Raw genomic sequence first — 21,351 nt, 5'->3', positions numbered from 1 at the left:
TATTCAGTCTTGAACAAAGAAGACTACGCGGCGATCTGATTCAAACATTCAAAATCCTAAAAGGTATAGACAATGTCGACAAAGGGACTTCTTTGACCTGAAAAAAGAAACAAGGACCAGGGGTCACAAATGGAGATTAGATAAAGGGGCATTCAGAACAGAAAATAGGAGGCACTTTTTTACACAGAGAATTGTGAGAGTCTGGAACCAACTCTCCAGTAATGTTGTTGAAGCTGACACCCTGGGATCCTTCAAGAAGCTGCTTGATGAGATTCTGGGATCAATAAGCTACTAACAACCAAACGAGCAAGATGGGCTGAATGGCCTCCTCTCGTTTGTAAACTTTCTTATGTTCTTATGTTCTTAAAACATATAAATAAGTCACGTGTGACCCAGTGTAATATAAAATAACCATTTACCCTATGTAGGCGACCCTACGTAGGGTAAATGGAATCAAATGTCAATTTTACCAAACAGATCAGAGATAACTAAATAATTTGAGTTATTTATTTTTCTTGCAGTTTCGTTATAGACATTTTAAAAACAACACTGGTGTTGACTCTGATAAGTGTCTCTAGCCATTCCCAAAATCATGCCCACCTCGACTTTGTTGTTTGATTTATTTTAAAAAAAGCACATTTGATGATAGAAATTCATAAAACTTACCTCAGTTAATACAGTCCAACTTGCACCACCACAGCTTGCTTCAAATATTGTAGTTCATGTTGCCCTGACAGCAGCTGCATGGAGCACCAAAAATGGAGGTGCACTATGATTGACCAAAAATGTGTTGTCAACAAATCACAATGTGTTTTAGATAGCTGCTTATTGTAAACTATACTTCGATTAGAAACCGAACAAAAACTGCCCAGAATTTCAAAAACTGTGTGAGATTTTTTTACTAATGTGTGTGAGTGTGAGAATAGGGCCAAATGCTCTGCCACGATAACTTATTTTTTTTTTAAACTGAGGTTGGATCGTCAACTAAACTCAAAACCGGATTGGTTACAAAATGTCAGTGACGGATATTACACAGTACACTACTCAGAAACGATCAGCAACGAAACACAAATCTGCGGCTCTGTTGGGGTGTTGCGAGTGTAAGGGGGAGGCAAAAGCAGGCAAACAAATAGCTATGTACTTTAAATTAATGCTCTGTAAATAAAATAAAATGTATAGAATTTTAAATTATCCAGGATAAAAACAAAAACACGGAAAATGCCAAATATACAAAACTGTATGAAACACTTTATACTACTGTACAGTCATTCTCTTTTAGCGTAAATGGTCATGTTTCTCATTTCCGCTGCCGAATGCACTCTTCGGCTTGTCAACCTCAGGCCAAACTGGGACGCACCAGAGGTAATCCTGGATGCCTGCCACTGAGCAGGATTAGGGCTCGAGCTCTGTGCCCCGACACCAAATGTAAAGGTAAAGGCACACAACCAGTATTTAGGAATAAGAGATTGCGGAATCAAGTAACACAATATGGTAATGGGAGGTACAGGTGGGTGCTGACTTCAGGTAGCAACCCTGCAGATTTTCTGGGTAGGAATGTCCCTGGATGCAGCCACTTAGGCAACAGTATATCTGGTGAAATGAGCCTTAAACCCTGCAAGCTCCCTACCAACCAACATATATGATTATACTGAATGCTTTGAAGTGCTAGAAAACAGTAACAGTGCAAATGTCAGTTATTTACATACTTGCATTGGAATCAAAAGTGCATGTAAGTATAGTTTTATTTTTGTAAAGTTGATGTGGCTCTGCAGCCTTAAGTGGGCGTCTGTGTTTTGAAGTGTATGTGTATATCCATATACCAGCACTGGAAGACCATGATGTAACTGATATTGTCTCTTGTGTCATCTGGAAAGAGTTGCATGTTCTATGTCTTACCTGATGACGGCAGTCTGTGGTTGCTTGTGTTGTCTGGTTCCTTTGGCTGCTTGTGTGGGGCTGGGAATGGCGAGTTAGGGTTTAAAACCCTAACGTCACATTTCCTTGCTTTTGTGGCGATGGGTTCAACACTAACTACTGCATTAACAAAGTTTTTGCAATGTATATACACTACCGGTCAAAAGTTTTAGAACACCTCAATTTTTCCAGTTTTTATTGAAATTTACGCAGTTTAATGTCTCAATGTACTCTGAAATTAAAGCATAGAACAAATAAACAATTGGAGATAAAAAAGAAATCATGGAATCATTTTGTTTAACAAAATGTAATGTAAATTTTTGACTCATCAAAGTAGCCACCTTTTGCAGATATAACAGCCGAACACACTCGTGGCATTCTTTCTACAATGGAAATCAAATATTGTTCGGAAAGTTCTTCCCAACACTGTTGCAGAAGTTCCCACAAATGTGTTGCACTTGTAGGTTGCATTGCTTTCATCCTTCTGTCCAGTTCATCCCAAACCAGCTCGATGGGGTTTAAGTCTGGAGACTGTGCTGGCCATTCCATGATTTGAAGCCTACTGTCTTGTTCTTTTCTTCTAAGCTAGTTCTGACATAGCCTGGAGGTATGTTTTGGGTCATTATCTTGCTGTAGGATGAACCCCTGACCAACTAGGCGTATACCAGAGGGTATTGCATGGCGCTGCAAAATGCTGTGGTAGCAGTTTTGGTTCAGGGTGCCACTCACTCTGTGCAAGTCGTCGACTCTGGATCCAGCAAAAGAGCCCCAGACCATCACGCTTCCTCCTCCATGTTTGACAGTTGGTGTCACACACCGAGGAACCATCCTTTCGCCTACTCGACGGCGTACAAAAACCCTGCGTGATGAACCGAAGATTCCAAATTTTGATTCATCGGTCCATAAGACCTTCTTCCAGTCTTCAGTAGTCCACTGGCGGTGCTTCATGGCCCAGGCAAGCCTCTTTTTCTTATTTTGCCATTTTAGCAATGGCTTTCTTACTGCCACTCGACCTGTCAAACCTGCAGCTCGAAGTCTTCTCTTCACAGTTGAAACTGAGACTTGCTTACTTCGACCAGTGTTAAGCTGTGCTTGAAGCTGTTGTCCTGTGAGCCGCCTATCACGCAAGCTGTTGACTCTCAGAAACTTGACTTCTGATTCTGTTGTGGCTTTGGGTCTGCCAGACCTCTTCCTGTCAGAGTTTCCTCCAGTTTCCAAGTGCCTTTTGATGGTGTAGGAAACTGTACTCACTGACACCTTGGCTTTCTTTGCAATTTCTCTAAAGGAAAGACCTACACTTATAATGGGTTATAATGGTCTGTCTGTCTTCCTTTGTTAATTGCCTTTTTCTCGCCATTATGAGAGCAATATACTCCTTCCTGCAGTACAATACTGTCCAAATAATGCTTAAGAGGGTGTAGTAACACAGTCTGTTCCAACACTGCTTTTATACAGACAGAGGGTTTGTAAGTAATCAACAAAAGTTGGGACACCTGTAGGAATTGTTAGCATTAACTTTCAAGGCTTAATTTACTTCCATTGCTGCAGAACAGCTGTAAGTTGTTACCCCATTACTTGTTCCCTGAAAAAGGCCTTTTTGTATAACTCTGAAATGTACATTATTTTTCAGTTTTTGGTAACCTAAACTTTTTTTTTTAACCTCTGGCAGTTTACCGCTTACCTTTGTACCATTTCAGGTTATTCACTGGACTTGAACTGCTTAAATTTCAATAAAAACTGGAAAATGAGGGTGTTCTAAAACTTTTGACCGGTAGTGTATGTTGTAAATAATGTGCTGCCGTCTTTCAGGATAATGACCTTGTGGGGCGTAGTATATAACAATAATTCTAAGGAAAACAGTACTTAGAATGAAACACGCCGAGGCGTGACTTTATTTGAAAACAAAACAAATGCACTGTTGGTGCAAACTAAAACAAAAGAACAGCCTGAACCCTTCTGTGGGTCTAACTAAACAGTTAAAGCGACCCTCTCTAAACGGGGACAGGCTACTCCTGTTTACCCCGATTTACACACACACGTAACTTACTTATTTTTCCTTACTTTCGTTTCTTCCTGCACAAGCAACTCCACTCATGCTCTCAGCAACTCCTCTTCACGTTCACCCTCCCCCCTACCTTCTCAACCTTACCACTCTTAACTCCCAGACAATTACATAATTAAACAATTAACCTACATTGGAGATAATCCTGACATCAGTATCATCCCCAGGGTCTTAATGCCTCCATATACCCTTTCCGATATAACATACCTTTTTCAACCAAACATAAATTGATTCTTTTTAAACCCAAGTTTGTGGTTTAACCTTTCTTAATCAACTGTGATAACCACTGTTTTTTCCAGAAAAGTACAATTTAGAATATAATGAAAATAACCCCATTATAATGGGTTGTTAAAACCATTAACAAATCAATATATAAATGGCACTTCGATGTCTTTCCTTGGCTTCCCCTCCCCTAGAATTCTACTGAGGTGACACTGTCTCTGGCTGACTGGTGGCTTGGTTTTCTATGGTTACTTCTTTTTCCAAAATCTGAAATAAAGTAATAAACAAATACATAAATAATGAGATGTAAAATATCATCTTCATACTGCATGTGCAGTTCTTATTGTTTAGGGCCCCTTACTTGGGTCCATACTTACTGCACGTTTGAACACAACAGCACCAAGAATTAAATATATATTTTAACAAAATAATTAAAAAAATTCTGGCAAAAAATATAAAAAAAGCTCTTAAAGTTGGACAAAATGATAAATACCCTGATTTCTTGACCTAGTGGCAGTGTGGATAGTGCTGTGTGGATGTATATTCCTCCATATGCTGGGATGCAGAGGTGTTGATACATGCGTTTCTAACTTCTTGTCTTGATTATTGCAGTTCTTTGTTTGTTGGGATACCTGCCACTAAACTTAGAAGTCCAGAACACAGCTGCCAGACTGCTTTAACATACTCGCTTATATCCTTACATTGGTTACCAGTGAGCTACCGAATTGATTTTAAAGTTGCTATAATAACTTATAAGGTCCTTCATGGATTAGGACCATCCTATCTCCAAGAACTACTTACTCCGTATATTCCTACTCATTCTTTGAGATCAGAAAAAGCTGAACTTTTACCTTTTCCAAAAAGCATCTTAAATCAACTGGAACCAGAACTTTTTGCTGTTGTGCACCTCGGTTGTGGAACTCTATTCTGGTTACCATATGCAGGTTGAATCACTGCATTCTTTTAAGTCTAAATTGAAAACATACTTTTCTGAATGTGCTTTTATATAATTGGTTGTGACTGGTGTATTATATACTTTATATATCAGCTATTCTGTATAGTTTTTCACTTTGTACAGCACTTTGGGATGTCATGGCGTGAAGGGCGCTATATAAAAATTAATTTGTAATGTATTGTATTGTATACTTCTAAATTATTACATGATTATTCAACATTCGATGCATCCATAACATGTAGTCTTGGGAGAATACTCACTGTAGTGACAAATGTAGCATTCATACACATTGTATGATAAAACATTCACCTTAGATTCAGATGATTGATCGATACCAAAGCGTTTCTCCGGCAATGGAGGAGGAGGCGGATCATCATTATGAGGTTCCTGATTGGATGATTCTGAATGGACCTCCTCTGCTGTGGACAAGGTCTTGCTCTTTCTGCTCACTCTGGCATAGACAGCATTCAGCTTGGCCAGAACCTCTCCTTCCTCAAAGATCTCTTCAAGTACAGCATCTGTTGTTAAGACCAGTTTATGCTGGTTTGCGCCAGTGCTGTCTGGTTCTGGCTGGAGTGTCTCCAGAAGTGTAGGGGAAGAACATTCAGTTTCTAGTTCCTTCACAGTTTGGTAAGTGGGATCTTCTGGCTCGTCATTCACCCACAAACAAGAACTGTCAGGCTGAAGATTGGCATCTGAATGTCTGTAAGAGAGTGTCAATGAAGAGTGGAGGGATTGGCTACTGGCTTCTTTTACATCATTTGCTGTTTCATAAATGTGTCCCTCTATCTGTTGAAATTTGATGCTTTCCAAGGCTGGGTCTAAGGTATCTGCTAGAATGTCTGAGTTCTTATGCTTATTTTCAGAGATAGGGCCTGTCTCTCGGTCCCCAGGCTTAGTGACCAATAAGCTAGGAAGGAAGCTTGGCTCATACAGAGTCTTTGAAAGGTTCTGCATGACCAAGATAACCCCTGGACCTTCTAACTTCTTAACCGATGAATTTCTCGGTAGTTTCTCTACTTCCGTCACTGTCTCATAGAATGGCTCCTTTTGCTGTGGTGACTTGAAGTTTTCTGGTGGATTTTTTAGAGGTTCAGAATTGACGTCTCCAGTGTGAAGCCCCTTGGGAAACTGCATGTCATCTGTCTTCACAGAAGAACTAAATTTTTGGGGGGGTGATACTCCTGGCATTGCTTTATCAGTGTCTAGAGAACTTGTTACTCCATTGGGATTCCTTTCTTCTTCCACTCTTGAGCTGAGAGTTGATACCTGGGTAGTATTTTCCAAATGAGGTTTGCCTGAAATGGAGAAAAAAGCAATGTCAATGCATAAGCAAAAAAAACAAAAAACAAACACAAACAGAGGACACATATTTCTCAGCTCGAGCTCTTTGCACAATTTAGCAAACTCATGACACAACCTCATAGGATATACCGCATCTCTTGCAGATGTTTTCTCACAGGGGTTTATTTATTCCCACTCTCCCCCGTTTCATTTTATCATTTTGAAGAGCTTAACACAAACATATTTATAAGGCTAAAGACTTCATCCAAATATACACACGCACAACATGTATATTTATATATGTACATGCTTAACGTAACTACTGTATCTATTTTTAAGCCTAATAGTGTAATAGAAAGGTCATGAAGCTTTCAGCATAACTACTGGTGAAGCATGTTTTTGTGGAGCACAGAAAATGGTTGTTGTGATGTAAAAATTTGTAAGCAAGGAGAAAAGTCTATTGATTTTGATAGAGTATGTGAGATCCGAATGAAGTAGTCTGTAAATCTCATACCTTTCTCATCCTTAAGGATTTCACCACCTGGATTACATCTGACAACCACAAAATCAAGGTTTTCCAGTTTAGTCTGTGGAACACAATGAATACATTATCAAAACATATAAATAAGTCACGTGTGACCCAGTGTAATATAAAATAACCTGTGGACAAAGACTTTTCTACACATGTATGCATTTTTTTAAAATGTATTCTCCTGTGCAATTCAACTCTGCTAGCCCCACTGGTTTATGTGATAGTATGAAAAAGGTGGGCCAGCAGAGTTGAAATGTCACTGAATTACATTATTTCTTTAGAATTAGGATGCAGCCTACTCTAAAGAAATCAACAACAAGGATTCTGCAGGCTTAGATAATATCAAGTGTATTCTGAAACTGAGAAAAAAAAATCAAATTCAATATTTAAGAAACATTCTCAGACACAAATATTTAATTCTGTGCCATTCGGTGATCACACAGTTTTACTGAAGTTGGATAGAGCATTTTAGACCCTGTTTAAAGTGAAAAAGCAAATGAGAAATAAAATAATTTTGAAATATGAAATTAGTCATAACAATATTATACCGCTCTGTCCTGCAAATTTTTTTTAGTTTTTTTTTAGTTTTATACTGTTACATTGTTACATTTCTATTCCACTCTGAATTTTATTACAGACTTTTGTTTTTTTCTAGTCAAACAGTGACTTCAGACTTCAGACTTCATATGCCAGTGTTAGTCAAACTGAGTCATGAAAAAATGAGAACCTACAACTTTAATGAGTTTAGAAGCCCCTCTTTCCACATCTTCACGATCATCACAAAATTGAAAGGATTGCCTGAAAGTAAAAGCACAACATCCATGTATATTTGTTAACTTTAAGTTAGTCAAAGTTAGTATGGGGTTTTCTCCTATGAACAAATATTACTGTTATTGCATAATTTACATTGTGCACATAGCTTTGTAAATACACTTTAGCAATTCAATCTTGAAGTTTATTTTTAAATGGATAGCACAACTAAATCTAACATACCAGATTATGCAGTCATCTTGGTATTCTATCCATTGTTGTGGGCAAGTCCCAACATTAACTACCCAGCTTAACCACTCCCACATTATTGAAGCAAAGAATGCATGATATACTTTCATATGTTTATTATGTGTTTCATATATATATATATATTTATATATATATATATATATATATATATATATATATATATATATATATATATATATATATATATAACACAGCAGGGACGGGGGGGGGGGTAAAATCCCACACCTGCCACCACGTGTAACAGAACTCGCACCCACTCGGGTTCGTTGCCCCTTTAAGAACAGACCCAGGACACAGAAAATGGATTTTTAACTAAACAGGACAGCTAAGCTGTTTCCCTGTAACAAACGGGACACGGGACCCCATCGGAATGACGGGGCCGACTGCAGCGATAGCCAGGAAACCGGAGACTGCAGCAGCGGGCAGAGGTCTTCTCCTGGGGACCAGCGTAGCGATATCCGATCACCTAGGGGGAGCGAAGCAGCGAACAGGGGGAGCACCAGCGACGTCTGACAGCAGCCCAGCGACGTCTGTGTGTTCGGGGAGAGCGGAGTAGGGAACCAGGTGTAGAGCTGTGGCCAATGGTGTAGGCTCTTGGGTTCCAGGTCTAGCGCCGGGAGGTCTGGGCAGACCGGCAGGGTGTCCTGGAGCAAGGTGCAAGGGACCATACCCGGCAGCACCGGACTGGTTTTCAGGGGTGGTGATCGGGGCTGTGGTGGAGGTATCTTCTTCACCTCCTCCCCCTTGTTTTCAGCCAGTGGCTCCTGCGACAGCCATGGCTCCATCCCCTCTGGCTCTCAGGACAGCAGCTCCACCCCCTCTGGCTCAGAAGACAGCGATGCTTCTCTTGCCTGCTCCCACTTTTGGAGCAGCAGCTCCAGTTTGGTCGGCTCCCGCTCCTGTATTACCAACGGGGCCAACCCCAGCTCCTGTCTCTGCCTCTCCGTCTTCTTCGTCTGCTCCTCTTGAGCAGCGGTGTTCTTATTGATCCTTTCGATCAACTCTTTTAAATCCATTTTTTTCCGGGTCGTAGGGGCGCCCACACACACTGCCACCACGTGTAACAGAACCTCACCACTCTGCAGTTCGTTGCCCCTTTAAGAACAGACCCAGGACACAGAAAATTGATTTTTGACGTGCTGACGTGCTATTTTTAATAAACAAACAAATAAAACACAAAACAAACACCTAGCTCTATTTGAGCACTAACTAAACATAAATCAGGAACCTAAACTAAACAGGACAGCTAAGCTGTTTCCCTGTAACAAAACCCAAAACAAAATAAACACGGTTTTAACACACCACTCTAACAGGTTTCACTATACCTTACTTCTTTGTACGCCTGCACACATTCGCAAGCGGGCTCTTCACACAGCAGCCCCCAGCAGACTGACTGCTTCTCTTTTATATCCTGCACCTGGCTCTAATTTACAATAACAGCCAGGTGCAGGTCATAATTAACTAACCTCCTTGCTGTGTTACAATATATATATATATATATATATATATATATATATATATATATATACACATACACACACACAATCATCATTATCTCCAGCCTTTTTTAATCCACTGCTGGATGAAGGCCTCCCCAAGATTCTTCCACAAAATCCACATTGCTCCGGCGTGTTATATATATATATATATATATATATATATATATATATATATATATATATATATATATTTACACGTATGTATTTACATATCAACACACCCAACAGCTCACATGACACTACCAGCAACGGTAGCGCCCGGAGCACATACAACACAGTGTAAGAAAACTTTGGTAGGATCTACACTATCTGAACTAATCTTCTCTGTTCAATAATAAATTAATGTTGAAGAGGTTGATTGTGGCAGATAAATGATTAGGGCGGATATGTGACGAGCAAATACGCAACAGATTGCTATATATGTGTGTGTGTATATATATATATATATATATATATATATATATATATATATATATATATATATATATATATATAAATAAAATAGCTGGGCTTCAGTAAGTTATAGGAAAAAAGAATTACATCTAGGGTTTCTGTGACGTCATAAACTACGAGACTGTCAGGTCTGGTAGTTTATAAACTGTCACAGAACCCCGCAATGGAATTATTTTTGTTGTAACTCGCTGAAGTCCATCTATTATTGTTTATAATACATGGATATTAATATCTGAACAAAAAAAATTAATAAAAACAATAAGCAGATGTTAAGGTTCAAATTGCAATTGAATTTAGATGCCAATATTGAAGAAGATGAGGTTCAGCATTGCAGCTGGATTTTTTAAACTTAGTGTTTCAGTTCTGTTCAGACATTCTATGTTGTTATCCGTTAGTGCTTCTGCTTTGTTTGGACGGTTGCCTTTACCTTGTTTCTTTAAATATTTTTGTTTGCCAATGTGACAGGATGGCTAAGTGATGACGTCAGACCAGAAAGCAGGAAGAAAAACACAAAATAAAAAACACTGCAGTGCAAAGGCTTTGCCCCACCCCTTTTCATGTACAGGCCTCCTCCATTGTTTTCTTGGTTTCAGCAAAATCAATGTCATTTTCACTATATATATATATATATATATATATATATATATATATATATATATATATATATATATATATATATATATATAAATACACATACACACTACCAGTCAAAAGTTTTAGAACACCCCCATTTTTCCAGTTTTTATTGAAATTTAAGCAGTTCAAGTCCAGTGAATAACCTGAAATGGTACAAAGGTAAGCGGTAAACTGCCAAAGGTTAAAAAAAAAAGTTTAGGTTACCAAAAACTGAAAAATAATGTACATTTCAGAGTTATACAAAAAGGCCTTTTTCAGGGAACAAGTAATGGGGTAACAACTTACAGCTGTTCTGCAGCAATGGAAGTAAATTAAGCCTTGAAAGTTAATGCTAACAATTCCTACAGGTGTCCCAACTTTTGTTGATTACTTACAAACCCTCTGTCTGGATAAAAGCAGTATTGGAACAGACTGTGTTACTACACCCTCTAAAGCATTATTTGGACAGTATTGTACTGCAGGAAGGAGTATATTGCTCTCATAAATGGCGAGAAAAAGGCAATTAACAAAGGAAGACAGACAGACCATTATAACCCATTATAAGTGTAGGTCTTTCCTTTAGAGAAATTGCAAAGAAAGCCAAGGTGTCAGTGAGTACAGTTTCCTACACCATCAAAAGGCACTTGGAAACTGGAGGAAACTCTGACAGGAAGAGGTCTGGCAGACCCAAAGCCACAACAGAATCAGAAGACAAGTTTCTGAGAGTCAACAGCTTGCGTGATAGGCGGATCACAGGACAACAGCTTCAAGCACAGCTTAACACTGGTCGAAGTAAGCAAGTCTCAGTTTCAACTGTGAAGAGAAGACTTCGAGCTGCAGGTTTGACAGGTCGAGTGGCAGTAAGAAAGCCATTGCTAAGATGGCAAAATAAGAAAAAGAGGCTTGCCTGGGCCATGAAGCACCGCCAGTGGACTACTGAAGACTGGAAGAAGGTCTTATGGACCGATGAATCAAAATTTGAAATCTTCGGTTCATCACGCAGGGTTTTTGTACGCCGTCGAGTAGGCGAAAGGATGGTTCCTCGGTGTGTGACACCAACTGTTAAACATGGAGGAGGAAGCGTGATGGTCTGGGGCTCTTTTGTTGGATCCAGAGTCGACGACTTGCACAGAGTGAGTGGCACCCTGAACCAAAACTGCTACCACAGCATTTTGCAGCGCCATGCAATACCCTCTGGTATACGCCTAGTTGGTCAGGGGTTCATCCTGGACAGAAGGGTGAAAGCAAAGCAACCTACAAGTGCAACACATTTGTGGGAACTTCTGCAACAGTGTTGGGAAGAACTTTCCGAACAATATTTGATTTTCATTGTAGAAAGAATGCCACGAGTGTGTTCGGCTGTTATATCTGCAAAAGGTGGCTACTTTGATGAATCAAAAATTTAGATTAAATGTTGTTAAACAAAACGATTCCATGATTTCTTTTTTTATCTCCAATTGTTTATTTGTTCTATGCTTTAATTTCAGAGTACATTAAGACATTAAACTGCGTAAATTTCAATAAAAACTGGAAAAATGGAGGTGTTCTAAACTTTTGACCGGTAGTGTGTGTGTATATATATATATATATATATATATATATATATATATATATATATATATATAATGTGGGTAATCATTTTGCCTCAGGTATCTGTCTACACTGCCTAAAAAAAAAAATTGTTCCATTTTCATAAAGCTGAGCAAATTATCAGTTCAATTAAGGGTATAGTTAAGTAATTGAGAGCTCAGTTGGAATGAATACCAGCAGACACAGGGGGTCCCCATGACCGAGTTTGGGAAGCCCTGCTTTAAAAGGTAATAAACTACAGAACCCACAATCACTACCAAAACCAGTCAATGCCTGATGGGTACGATACCGGTATTGAAATCGACTGGTGGAACTAGTGGGAGGATGCTAGAAGAGTATGGTAGAAGGGGGGAGTGGAGTGTAGTGATACTCTGATTCTGGTATTCACGTAACTTGAGGTAGTGCTACCTGTAGTCGTACTGTGTTTAAGCCAAGCTGCAAGTGAAAACACAGGCGTAACAGAGAGCCAAGGAAGTGACCAAAGAAGAAAAAGCCCTTAAACTCCAAAGTTTTTTTTTTTTTATTTGTGTTGGATCCTTTTACCCAGCTCTGAAAGGAAGAATAATAAAACCTACCGTTGTTTGTACTCCGTGTGTCCTGCCTGTCATTCTGCAAGTTCTACACATCAGCGGTTAACCTACAAAATTAAGTGGGGTTCCTCCTAGCTATATATAGTGACAAAATATGGGGAAAGATTATTAATGCGAGATACCTTAGTGCTCGTATTTTACAAAGTTTATAGCCACCAGTGGGGAGTTTGAAAATGTAGTCCTGTAGGGATTACAGGCAGGGTAAAGACTACGCTTCCCAGAATACAACGGCCTTACACTTCATGGGCAGACATGGGGTAACCTAGAGTTTTAATGGAGGCACACCTGAGCATTTAAGTTGAGGGTATTTAAGTGCCACTCTCAACGAATATAAAGAGGAAGGTAATTGCAAGTGTTTGTTTCTTATGAAATGGTATATCGGTAAATGGCTTAGCTATCTGATCAATAGTTAGAACAACTGAATTGTTTAGCTAGCGCTCCAAGACAGAGTTAGGTTTTTGCTTCATCTCTTTTGTGTCTTTTGTTTTTTTTCTGTACATTTCCTTATTTTGGTGTTTTGTTTAAAACAACGACACCATAAACAATAAAACATATAGGCAACCGACCTTCAAAAGGTTTGGAAAAGTGACAAAGGCACTTCAAAGAGCGCTGATTTGTTGCAATATGTATATATATATCTTAAAACTATACACTTAAATGTGTGAACCATATTAACCATGAATAAAAATATATAGTATATCAATATGGGTTGCTATATTTATTTACTTTTATATGATATCAAGGTCTGGAGCCCTGCAAACTATTCAGTATCTTCAGGTGGACTAAATTGTGAAAGGTTGTAGCCTCATATGGCCTTGTTGAAAATATAAGTTCCCTTTCAATTCAAAGATGACCACCAATTACATTATGTATGGGATATGCTTGCCCATTGGGTAGGTATCGCTGAGCTCTCTATATCAGAGCTGTCGGTAGGCCCCTTCCTGGGATGACACACTCAGTCCCGCCCACCGAGGGATTAAAACCGTCATACTGAGGAAGCCATTTCTCTTTTTCCTTCTCAAGATGGTGGTAAGGACCTCTGTGTTCAGCTGAGCATGTTAGAAAAAAGCTTCTCGAGTCGAATCGAGTTGATTGTATTTCCCTTGCATTCATGCTGAAAGCTGGTTCGTTGCTTTCCCGGAATCAATGACTCTGAAAAAGACCGAACCCTTTTCCTTTCTGTCTTTCAGTGGCCTCCTCGCTTGCATGGTAGGCTGCTCTTTCTTATCTGTCTGTCGTGTGTGAGCGACTGCCTGTGCAGTCACCTTCGCGAGTTGTTGTCTATTCCTTTTTGGGAGAGCACAGTTCCTCCACGGGGCTAAACCATGCCGCATCCCCGCTGTTGAGTAGACCTCTCCGGCTGCGTATGCCTGCCCACCTCGGTGAGTCGGGCCTTTAAACAAACAGTGTGCTCTCCCCTATCTATCTATTTCTACCATGGTTTTTTGCTGTCTGCTTCAACTCGCCCACCAAGACTTCAGCCCTCATGTCTCCCTGATCTGTGCTACACGCTAACCAGATGTGTGACCACGCGGTTAGGGTAGACACCGTTGCATAGCGCCCCCCGCCCCCCCTCTGGTTCTTCTGTACCACGGTGCACGCAAAGCCCTTGGTACTTTGGTATCTAGTTGCTCACAGTGCACATGGCACACGGTGCCCAGCGCTACAGCGCCAGTGCATGGACACGGCGCCGCAAGGTACTCTGTGCGCACTGTACTCGGTACGCACGGTGCACACAGTGCTCAGTACCCACCACTACAGCGCTAGTGCATGGGCGCATGGTGCCTCACGATACTGTGCACACGGTGCAATAGTGCTTGTGCAGGGACGCACGGTACTGTATGGTACTCGGTGCGCACGGTACCCGGGGCACACGGTACTTGGTACACACACGGTGCACGGTGATACAGCACTAGTGCGCCGCACGGTATGCGGTGCATGTAGTGCTCAGGGTACTTGGTGCGCAAGGTGCTCAGCACGCACGGTGCACACGGTGCAATCGTTGCTTGATCGCACGGTGCTGTATATATATATATTATAGCTCACGGTGTACCCAGTGCAAGCAGTGTTCGGTGCACACTGTGTTCAGTCGGTGCAGAACACAGCAAAATGTGTCAATGGAGAGGGCCACGAGGGCGAGTTCCACGTCCTCAATGGCCCGACCGTTGGCGGCTTGTCGAGCCCCAGAGCCCCTCCTCCATGAATTGTCCCAGGCGAGAAGGGTGAAGCGGTCTAAACAGGCCAGGGACATTATGGACCTCAAGGCACAAATGGCCCAGGTCCTGGGGCTCCTGTCTCGACAGGCACCTGCAGCCCCAGCTCCAATCCTGCCCCAAGTACTGTACCCTCCCTCCCCCAGGCATCCCAGCCGGCACAATAGCGCCCTTCTTGGACACAGCCTCCTTCTCCTCTGGCATAGAGGTAGGAGGTGAGCTCAAACTCCTTGCAGAGGAACCTAGCTTCGAGGTGGCCTCGGAAGCCAGCACTCCACCACTGTCGGACTCGACATCGGTGCTGATGGGGCGCACTGCAGTGTTTTTCGGACGCAGGCGATGGCCCCTCGCGCTCAAAAGTTCCCGGCCTTCCCGGCCTTCAGACAATTCCTCCTGGAATTGTCCGGCCTCAGCTCCAAGCATGCTGAAGCAGGACACGCAGCTTGCCTCCCCGGAAGGCACAGACAAGCTAGGCCTAGCGGGGTTTCCCTTGGTCAAGGCCCCGCCGGTGGGAGACCACAATGCAGGGTGATGGAGACACACCTTAAACGAACACGGCAGGTATACTGACGGCCTATATGGATGGCGTCCTGTGTGATGCCCACTCCCGTGTGGGGCAGGTCGAACCACAGACAACCTCCTCAGACGCGAACTGTCACCAGGTCAGTTCCAGTTCCCACGGCTCCGCTGGATGACCTAAGGCAGGGGTTCCCAAACTTTTTTTACGTGAGGCCCACCTGTTCAGCTGCATTCGGCACTGCGGCCCACTATTAGCACTCCATGGGAAAATGTCAAATTAAAAACATTTTATATGTTTAAACCTGTAAACTTAATCTAAACTATCCTTTATTCATTTGAATAAATATTGTGAAAGATGGAAATCATATAGAATACACTATGTAACACAATTTTTGTTCCTGGGTAGTAAGTGTTATTTCCTAATTGCTTATGCCTCAAAAGTATAGAAAATGGCTATTATTCCCCACAAACTTTGCTTTTGTGACCAGGACAGTGATATTTTGAAATTTACCTATTTCCAATGAGAAAACGGATGAATTTGTGTCTTTTCGTTCAGAAAAAAACAACATATGAATCCAAATTAACATGTATTTATACTAAAGTAATACAAAAATGACTACAAAAGATTTAGAAGTGAGTGGTTTTTCGAGATGTACGATTATACTGTAAATCACTTTCACGAATCAGCCCCCAAATGTAGTCTCCCATCATGTTCTCGTTATACTGTCCTTGGTAGCGGCGTTCAAAGTCCAGTATATCCTGGTGGAAGTGCTAGCCTTGCTCCTCCGAGTACGCTCCCATGTTCTCCTTGAATTTATCAAGATGAGCATCAAGGATACGGACTTTGAGGGACATCCTACAGCCCATTGTGCCGTAGTTCTTCACCAGAGTCTCAACCAGCTCCACATAGTTTTCGGCCTTGTGATTGCCCAGGAAGCCCTGAACCACTGCGACAAAGCTGTTCCAAGCCGCTTTCTCCTTCCTAGTGAGCTTCTTGGGGAATTCATTGCACTCCAGGATCTTCTTTATCTGTGGTCCGACGAAGACACCGGCTTTGACCTTTGCCTCAGACAGCTTAGGAAGAAGTCTTGAAGGTACTTGAAGGCTGCCGACTCCTTATCTAGAGCTCTGACAAATTGTTTCATAAGGCCCAATTTGATGTGCAGTGGTGGCATCAGCACCTTCCGGGGGTCCACCAGTGGCTCCCACTTGACGTTGTTCCTCCCCACAGAGAACTCGGTCCGCTGTGGCCAGTCCCGCCTGTGGTAGTGCACCTTGGTGTCCCTGCTGTCCCAAAGGCAAAGATAGCAGGGAAACTTGGTAAAACCGCCTTGGAGACCCATCAGGAATGCCACCATTTTGAAGTCTTCTATGACCTTGATGCCATCTCAGAAAAATGCAGATATGTATCAACTTAGGCAGCTGGAACTAAACTGAACTGGTGGGCTTAAGGCCCCTGTATTTATACTACTATTTATATTACTGGAAAGTTCTAGAAAGTTCTAGAAGTTACTCCAAGTTTACTCAGCACTGAATCTATCTGGAATATTCTGGAAAATAGGTAAATTTCAAAATATCACTGTCCTGGTCACAAAAGCAAAGTTTGTGGGAAATAATAGCCATTTTCTATACTTTTGAGGCATAAGCAATTAAGAAATAACACTTACTACCCAGGAACAAAAAAAATAAATAAATTGTTACACGGTGATATGCACTGAGTGAAAATTATTTTTGAACCACTTTAATTTTAATAAATAAAATAATTTGCAAAAACTAAACAGACATTTTTATCAAACCTTTAAATTAGGTACCTTTGTATAATTGAACATTTTAGAAATGCAATTATTTTTCTTGGTCATCAAACAAGAAAGAAGTGCATGTCTCTTATTATTCCCATTCATGAATACCTGAACAGGAAACACTTTTGAGTAAAACCAGTACAACAGGCACAACAAAAATTACTCTTAAATCCTAAATTTCTGAACACTAAAACAACTAAAACGTCCACATGCTACCTCTCACGCTGAACTGTCATGCACAAAAAAGACGAATGCGCACAATACAGTGGGAAACGGAAGCCTTGTTTAAGTTACTTTTTCGCCACTCCTCTGTACAACCAAATACAACTTACAATAGCCCCCCCCCCCCCCACCCCCCAAAAAAAATAAAAAAATAAAAAATCACGGACCGTAGCTGCGCCATTTAACCAAAAGAAAACTTATGAAAATAAATCCATGTGCAGTGAAATTTGAATCAGTCAAAAACATTTTCTTCTTCTTCTACTTCTTGTAATGTTGTTGAAGCTGACACCCTGGGATCCTTCAAGAAGCTCAATAAGCTGGGATCAATAAGCTACTAACAACCATACAAGCAAGATGGGCTGAATGGCCTCCTCTCGTTTGTAAACCACGTTCTTCTTCTTCTTCTTCTTTTAAGATGACTGTGAACGAGCCAGTAATCGATAAAATAGTAGTGTATCCAAACATTTTAATAAATCATTTACCGTAACAAGATTTATCTGTTTGATTAGTAACATGATTTTGTTAATATTGAAACATACATCAAAGTACTCAATATTTTAAATGTCAATAGCTAATTAGTCACAAAGGCGTATTCACCATAGGCATCAATTTCTTTTTTAAATTAATGATATCAAGTACAAAATTTAGTATGAATATGTTTCTAGAAAAGAAAAAACCCATTCCAGTACCTCAAAACCGAGCCCACGGTACAAATGCATTCAACACCTGTAGCTGTCTTTTTTGTTCTCTATACTTTGCAAAACGTATTCTTTGGTAGCGGATTTAACATATTGTAATTTTATTAATACTGAACACACTTTTTACATCTGCCAGCAGAGCGATCATATGACCATAACACTGCCCTATTGTCAGAGCTAGCGCTTACAGTTAGGCAATCTGTTAGCTCTGATTTGTGAATGTCTGCTTTGATTGACAGTCCACCAATAACTGTCTTGTTATACTTTATTTTTCTACAGTTACAGCTGCCGCCGGTGCCTGCTTTTCGTTAATAGAAAAAAATACATAGAATGTCATTGCTCCTACAGTTTGGGAACCCCTGACCTAAGGCATCACCTACAGGGCACACCAGTAGTGAACAACCTGACCCTCCCAACAAGCAGGGGAAACGCAGGTCATGACCAGTCCATGCGCCAGCGTCCCAGGAGGCGGTTCCAGGGCCACCACCCTAGGCAGCCGCCCCAGACCGACCCGCCGCAACCCCAGCAGGGCCCCTGAAGGTCTGTGGCCTCAGACCCCTTTCTCGGCACACCAGCTGCATTATTGGCTCGCTTGCACTTCGGACACCTGGGTGCTCACCACCATGCACAACTGTTACGCGCTCCAGTTCCGCTTGGGACCTCCTCCCTTTCGAGGAATCATGAATACTTTTGTGACAGACCCTCTCCAGGCCTCGGAACTTCAGAACGAAGCAGCCGTCTCACTGCGCAAGCGAGCCGTTCGCCTCGTAGACCCCACCTCCCTAGCAGAGGTGTACTACTCTAGGTACTTTCTGGTGCCCAAAATAGATGCCGACTAGACCTGATGCTTCTCAACGTGTTCTTAAAACAAAGGAGGTTTCAGATGCTGACTCATTCTCCAGTCAGTCCGGCCGGGCGACTGGTTCACCACTGTGTACTTAGGGGATACATATTTTCACATTCCCATTCGTCCAGAGCACAAGAAGTATTTCTGCTTCGCCTTTCAGGGAAGCGTTTACGAGTACAGTGTCCTGCCATTCGGCCTCTCCCTAGCTCCTTTTACTTTTTCAGAGTGTGTGGACGCTATCCTGGCCCCCTTGCGGCTGCAGGGGACCAGAGTAATAAACTATCCCAACGATTGGTTGATCTGTTCCCAGTTACGAGAGGGAGCAGTGGCCCACACGGCGGTTGTGACAGAGCAACTGGCGAGGCTGCGCCTCACCATCAACAATGCAAAGAGTCGGCTTACACCAGTGCAGTGCACAACGTACTTGGGGCTCCGGCTGGACTCCAGTACGATGTACGCATACCTGTCAGACGACAGAGTAGCAGCTATACAAGAGAGCCTCTCCTTAGAATATAAGAACATAAGAAAGTTACAAACAAGAGGAGGCCATTCGGCCCATCTTGCTCGTTTGGTTGTTAGTAACTTATTGATCCCAGAGTCTCATCAAGCAGCTTCTTGAAGATTCCCAGGGTGTCAGCTTCAACAACATTACTGGGGAGTTCCAGACCCTCACAATTCTCTATGTAAAAAAGTGCCTCCTATTTTCTGTTCTGAATGCCCCTTTATCTAATCTCCATTTGTGACCTCTGGTCCTTGTTTCTTTTTCAGGTCAAAAAAGTCCCCTGGGTCGACATTGTCAATACCTTTTAGAATTTTGAATGCTTGAATCAGATCACCGCATAGTCTTCTTTGTTCAAGACTGAATAGATTCAATTATTTTAGCCTGCATACGACATGCCTTTTAACCCCAGGATAATTTTGGTCGCTCTTCTTTGTACTCTTTCTAGAGCAGCAATATCCTTTTGTAACGAGGTGACCAGAACTGAACACAATATTCTAGGTGAGGTCTTACTAATGCATTGTAAAGTTTTACATTACTTCCCTTGATTTAAATTCAACACTTCTCACAATATATCCGTGCATCTTCTTGGCCTTTTTTATAGCTTCCCACATTGTCTAGATTAAGACATTTCTTAGGTCAACATAAACTCCTAGGTCTTTTTCATAGATTCCTTCTTCAATTTCAGTATCTCCCATATGATATTTATAATGGACATTTTTATTGCCTGCGTGCAGTACCTTACACCTTTTCTCTATTAAATGTCATTTGCCATGTGTCTGCCCAGTTCTGAATGCTGTCTAGATCATTTTGAATGACTTTTGCTGCTGCAACAGTGTTTGCCACTCCTCCTGTTTTGTGTCGTCTGCAAATTTGCTTACTATACCAGAATCAAAATCATGAATGTAGATTAGGAATAGCAGAGGACCTAATACTGATCCCTGTGGTACACCACTGGTTACCTCCGCTCCATTTTGAGGTTTCTCCTCTAATCAGTACTTTCTGTTTTCCACATGTTAACCACTCCCTAATCCATGTGCATGCATTTCCTTGAATCCCTACTGCGTTCAGTTTGAGAATTAATCTTTTATGCGAGATTTTGTCAAAAGCTTTCTGGAAATCTAAATAAACCATGTCATATGTTTTGCAATTATCCATTGTCGATGTTGCATTGTCAAAAAAATCAAGCAGGTTAGTTAGAATACGATCTCCCTTTCCTAAAAACCATGCTGACTGTCATCCAGGATACTGTGGTGTAGTATAATAGATAATTAATAAATATAAAAATCTACTGTGGTGTAATATAATAAATAATTAATAAATATAAACAATCTTACCAGGTCAGCTGATGTAATAACAAGAAATCCAGAATACTCACCAGCCACAGGACGAGCAGTAGAAGAGCATAACAATGAGGACCATAAGGACCATAAAGGAAACTAGAACCAAGGACTGCTGGAGAGTCCTGTGCTTCCAGCAGCCGAATATTTAAAGCCTGCTTCTATGACTGGAGCCATCGGTCAGCTGATTACCTGAAAAAGTTAAAATGCAAATGTCAGTTCATTTATTTATTTATTTATTGTTTATTGTGTTTGTGGTGAGGGGTGTTAAGTGTTTATGATTGATTTTTGAATACACTGGTTTTAGAGACTTCCAACAAAGGTGGACCTGGACTTCAGGTCGAAAAAGTCCCCTTGCTGCTTCTATATCTGTTTATGAGAAGTAGATTTTAAAAATAAGGAACAGATTGCAGGATTTTCTTTCTGCCTTTGTTACAAACAATTCCTTCTAAATGATGCATCACTGAATGAATCTTGA

The 21,351-nt window shown here is 41.2% G+C and overlaps 1 protein-coding gene across 1 annotated transcript; it reads right to left on the bottom strand.

The window, feature by feature from the left end:
- Nucleotides 1-3,777: 3,777 nt before the first annotated feature.
- Nucleotides 3,778-20,985, bottom strand: LOC131731687 (uncharacterized). The gene is made up of 5 exons (XM_059020948.1): nucleotides 20,912-20,985; nucleotides 7,701-7,767; nucleotides 6,952-7,024; nucleotides 5,463-6,451; nucleotides 3,778-4,465 (listed from the first exon to the last, which is right to left on the bottom strand). Exons 1-5 carry the CDS (start codon nucleotides 20,962-20,964, stop codon nucleotides 4,397-4,399), a joined length of 1,251 nt encoding a protein of 416 aa, XP_058876931.1. The 5' UTR covers nucleotides 20,965-20,985; the 3' UTR covers nucleotides 3,778-4,396.
- Nucleotides 20,986-21,351: the final 366 nt, after the last annotated feature.

Source organism: Acipenser ruthenus, unplaced genomic scaffold, assembly GCF_902713425.1.
Source record: "Acipenser ruthenus unplaced genomic scaffold, fAciRut3.2 maternal haplotype, whole genome shotgun sequence".
Classification (NCBI taxonomy): domain Eukaryota; kingdom Metazoa; phylum Chordata; class Actinopteri; order Acipenseriformes; family Acipenseridae; genus Acipenser; species Acipenser ruthenus.
Note: the sequence above shows the minus strand (reverse complement) of the source record. Positions and strands in the feature narration are given on the sequence as shown.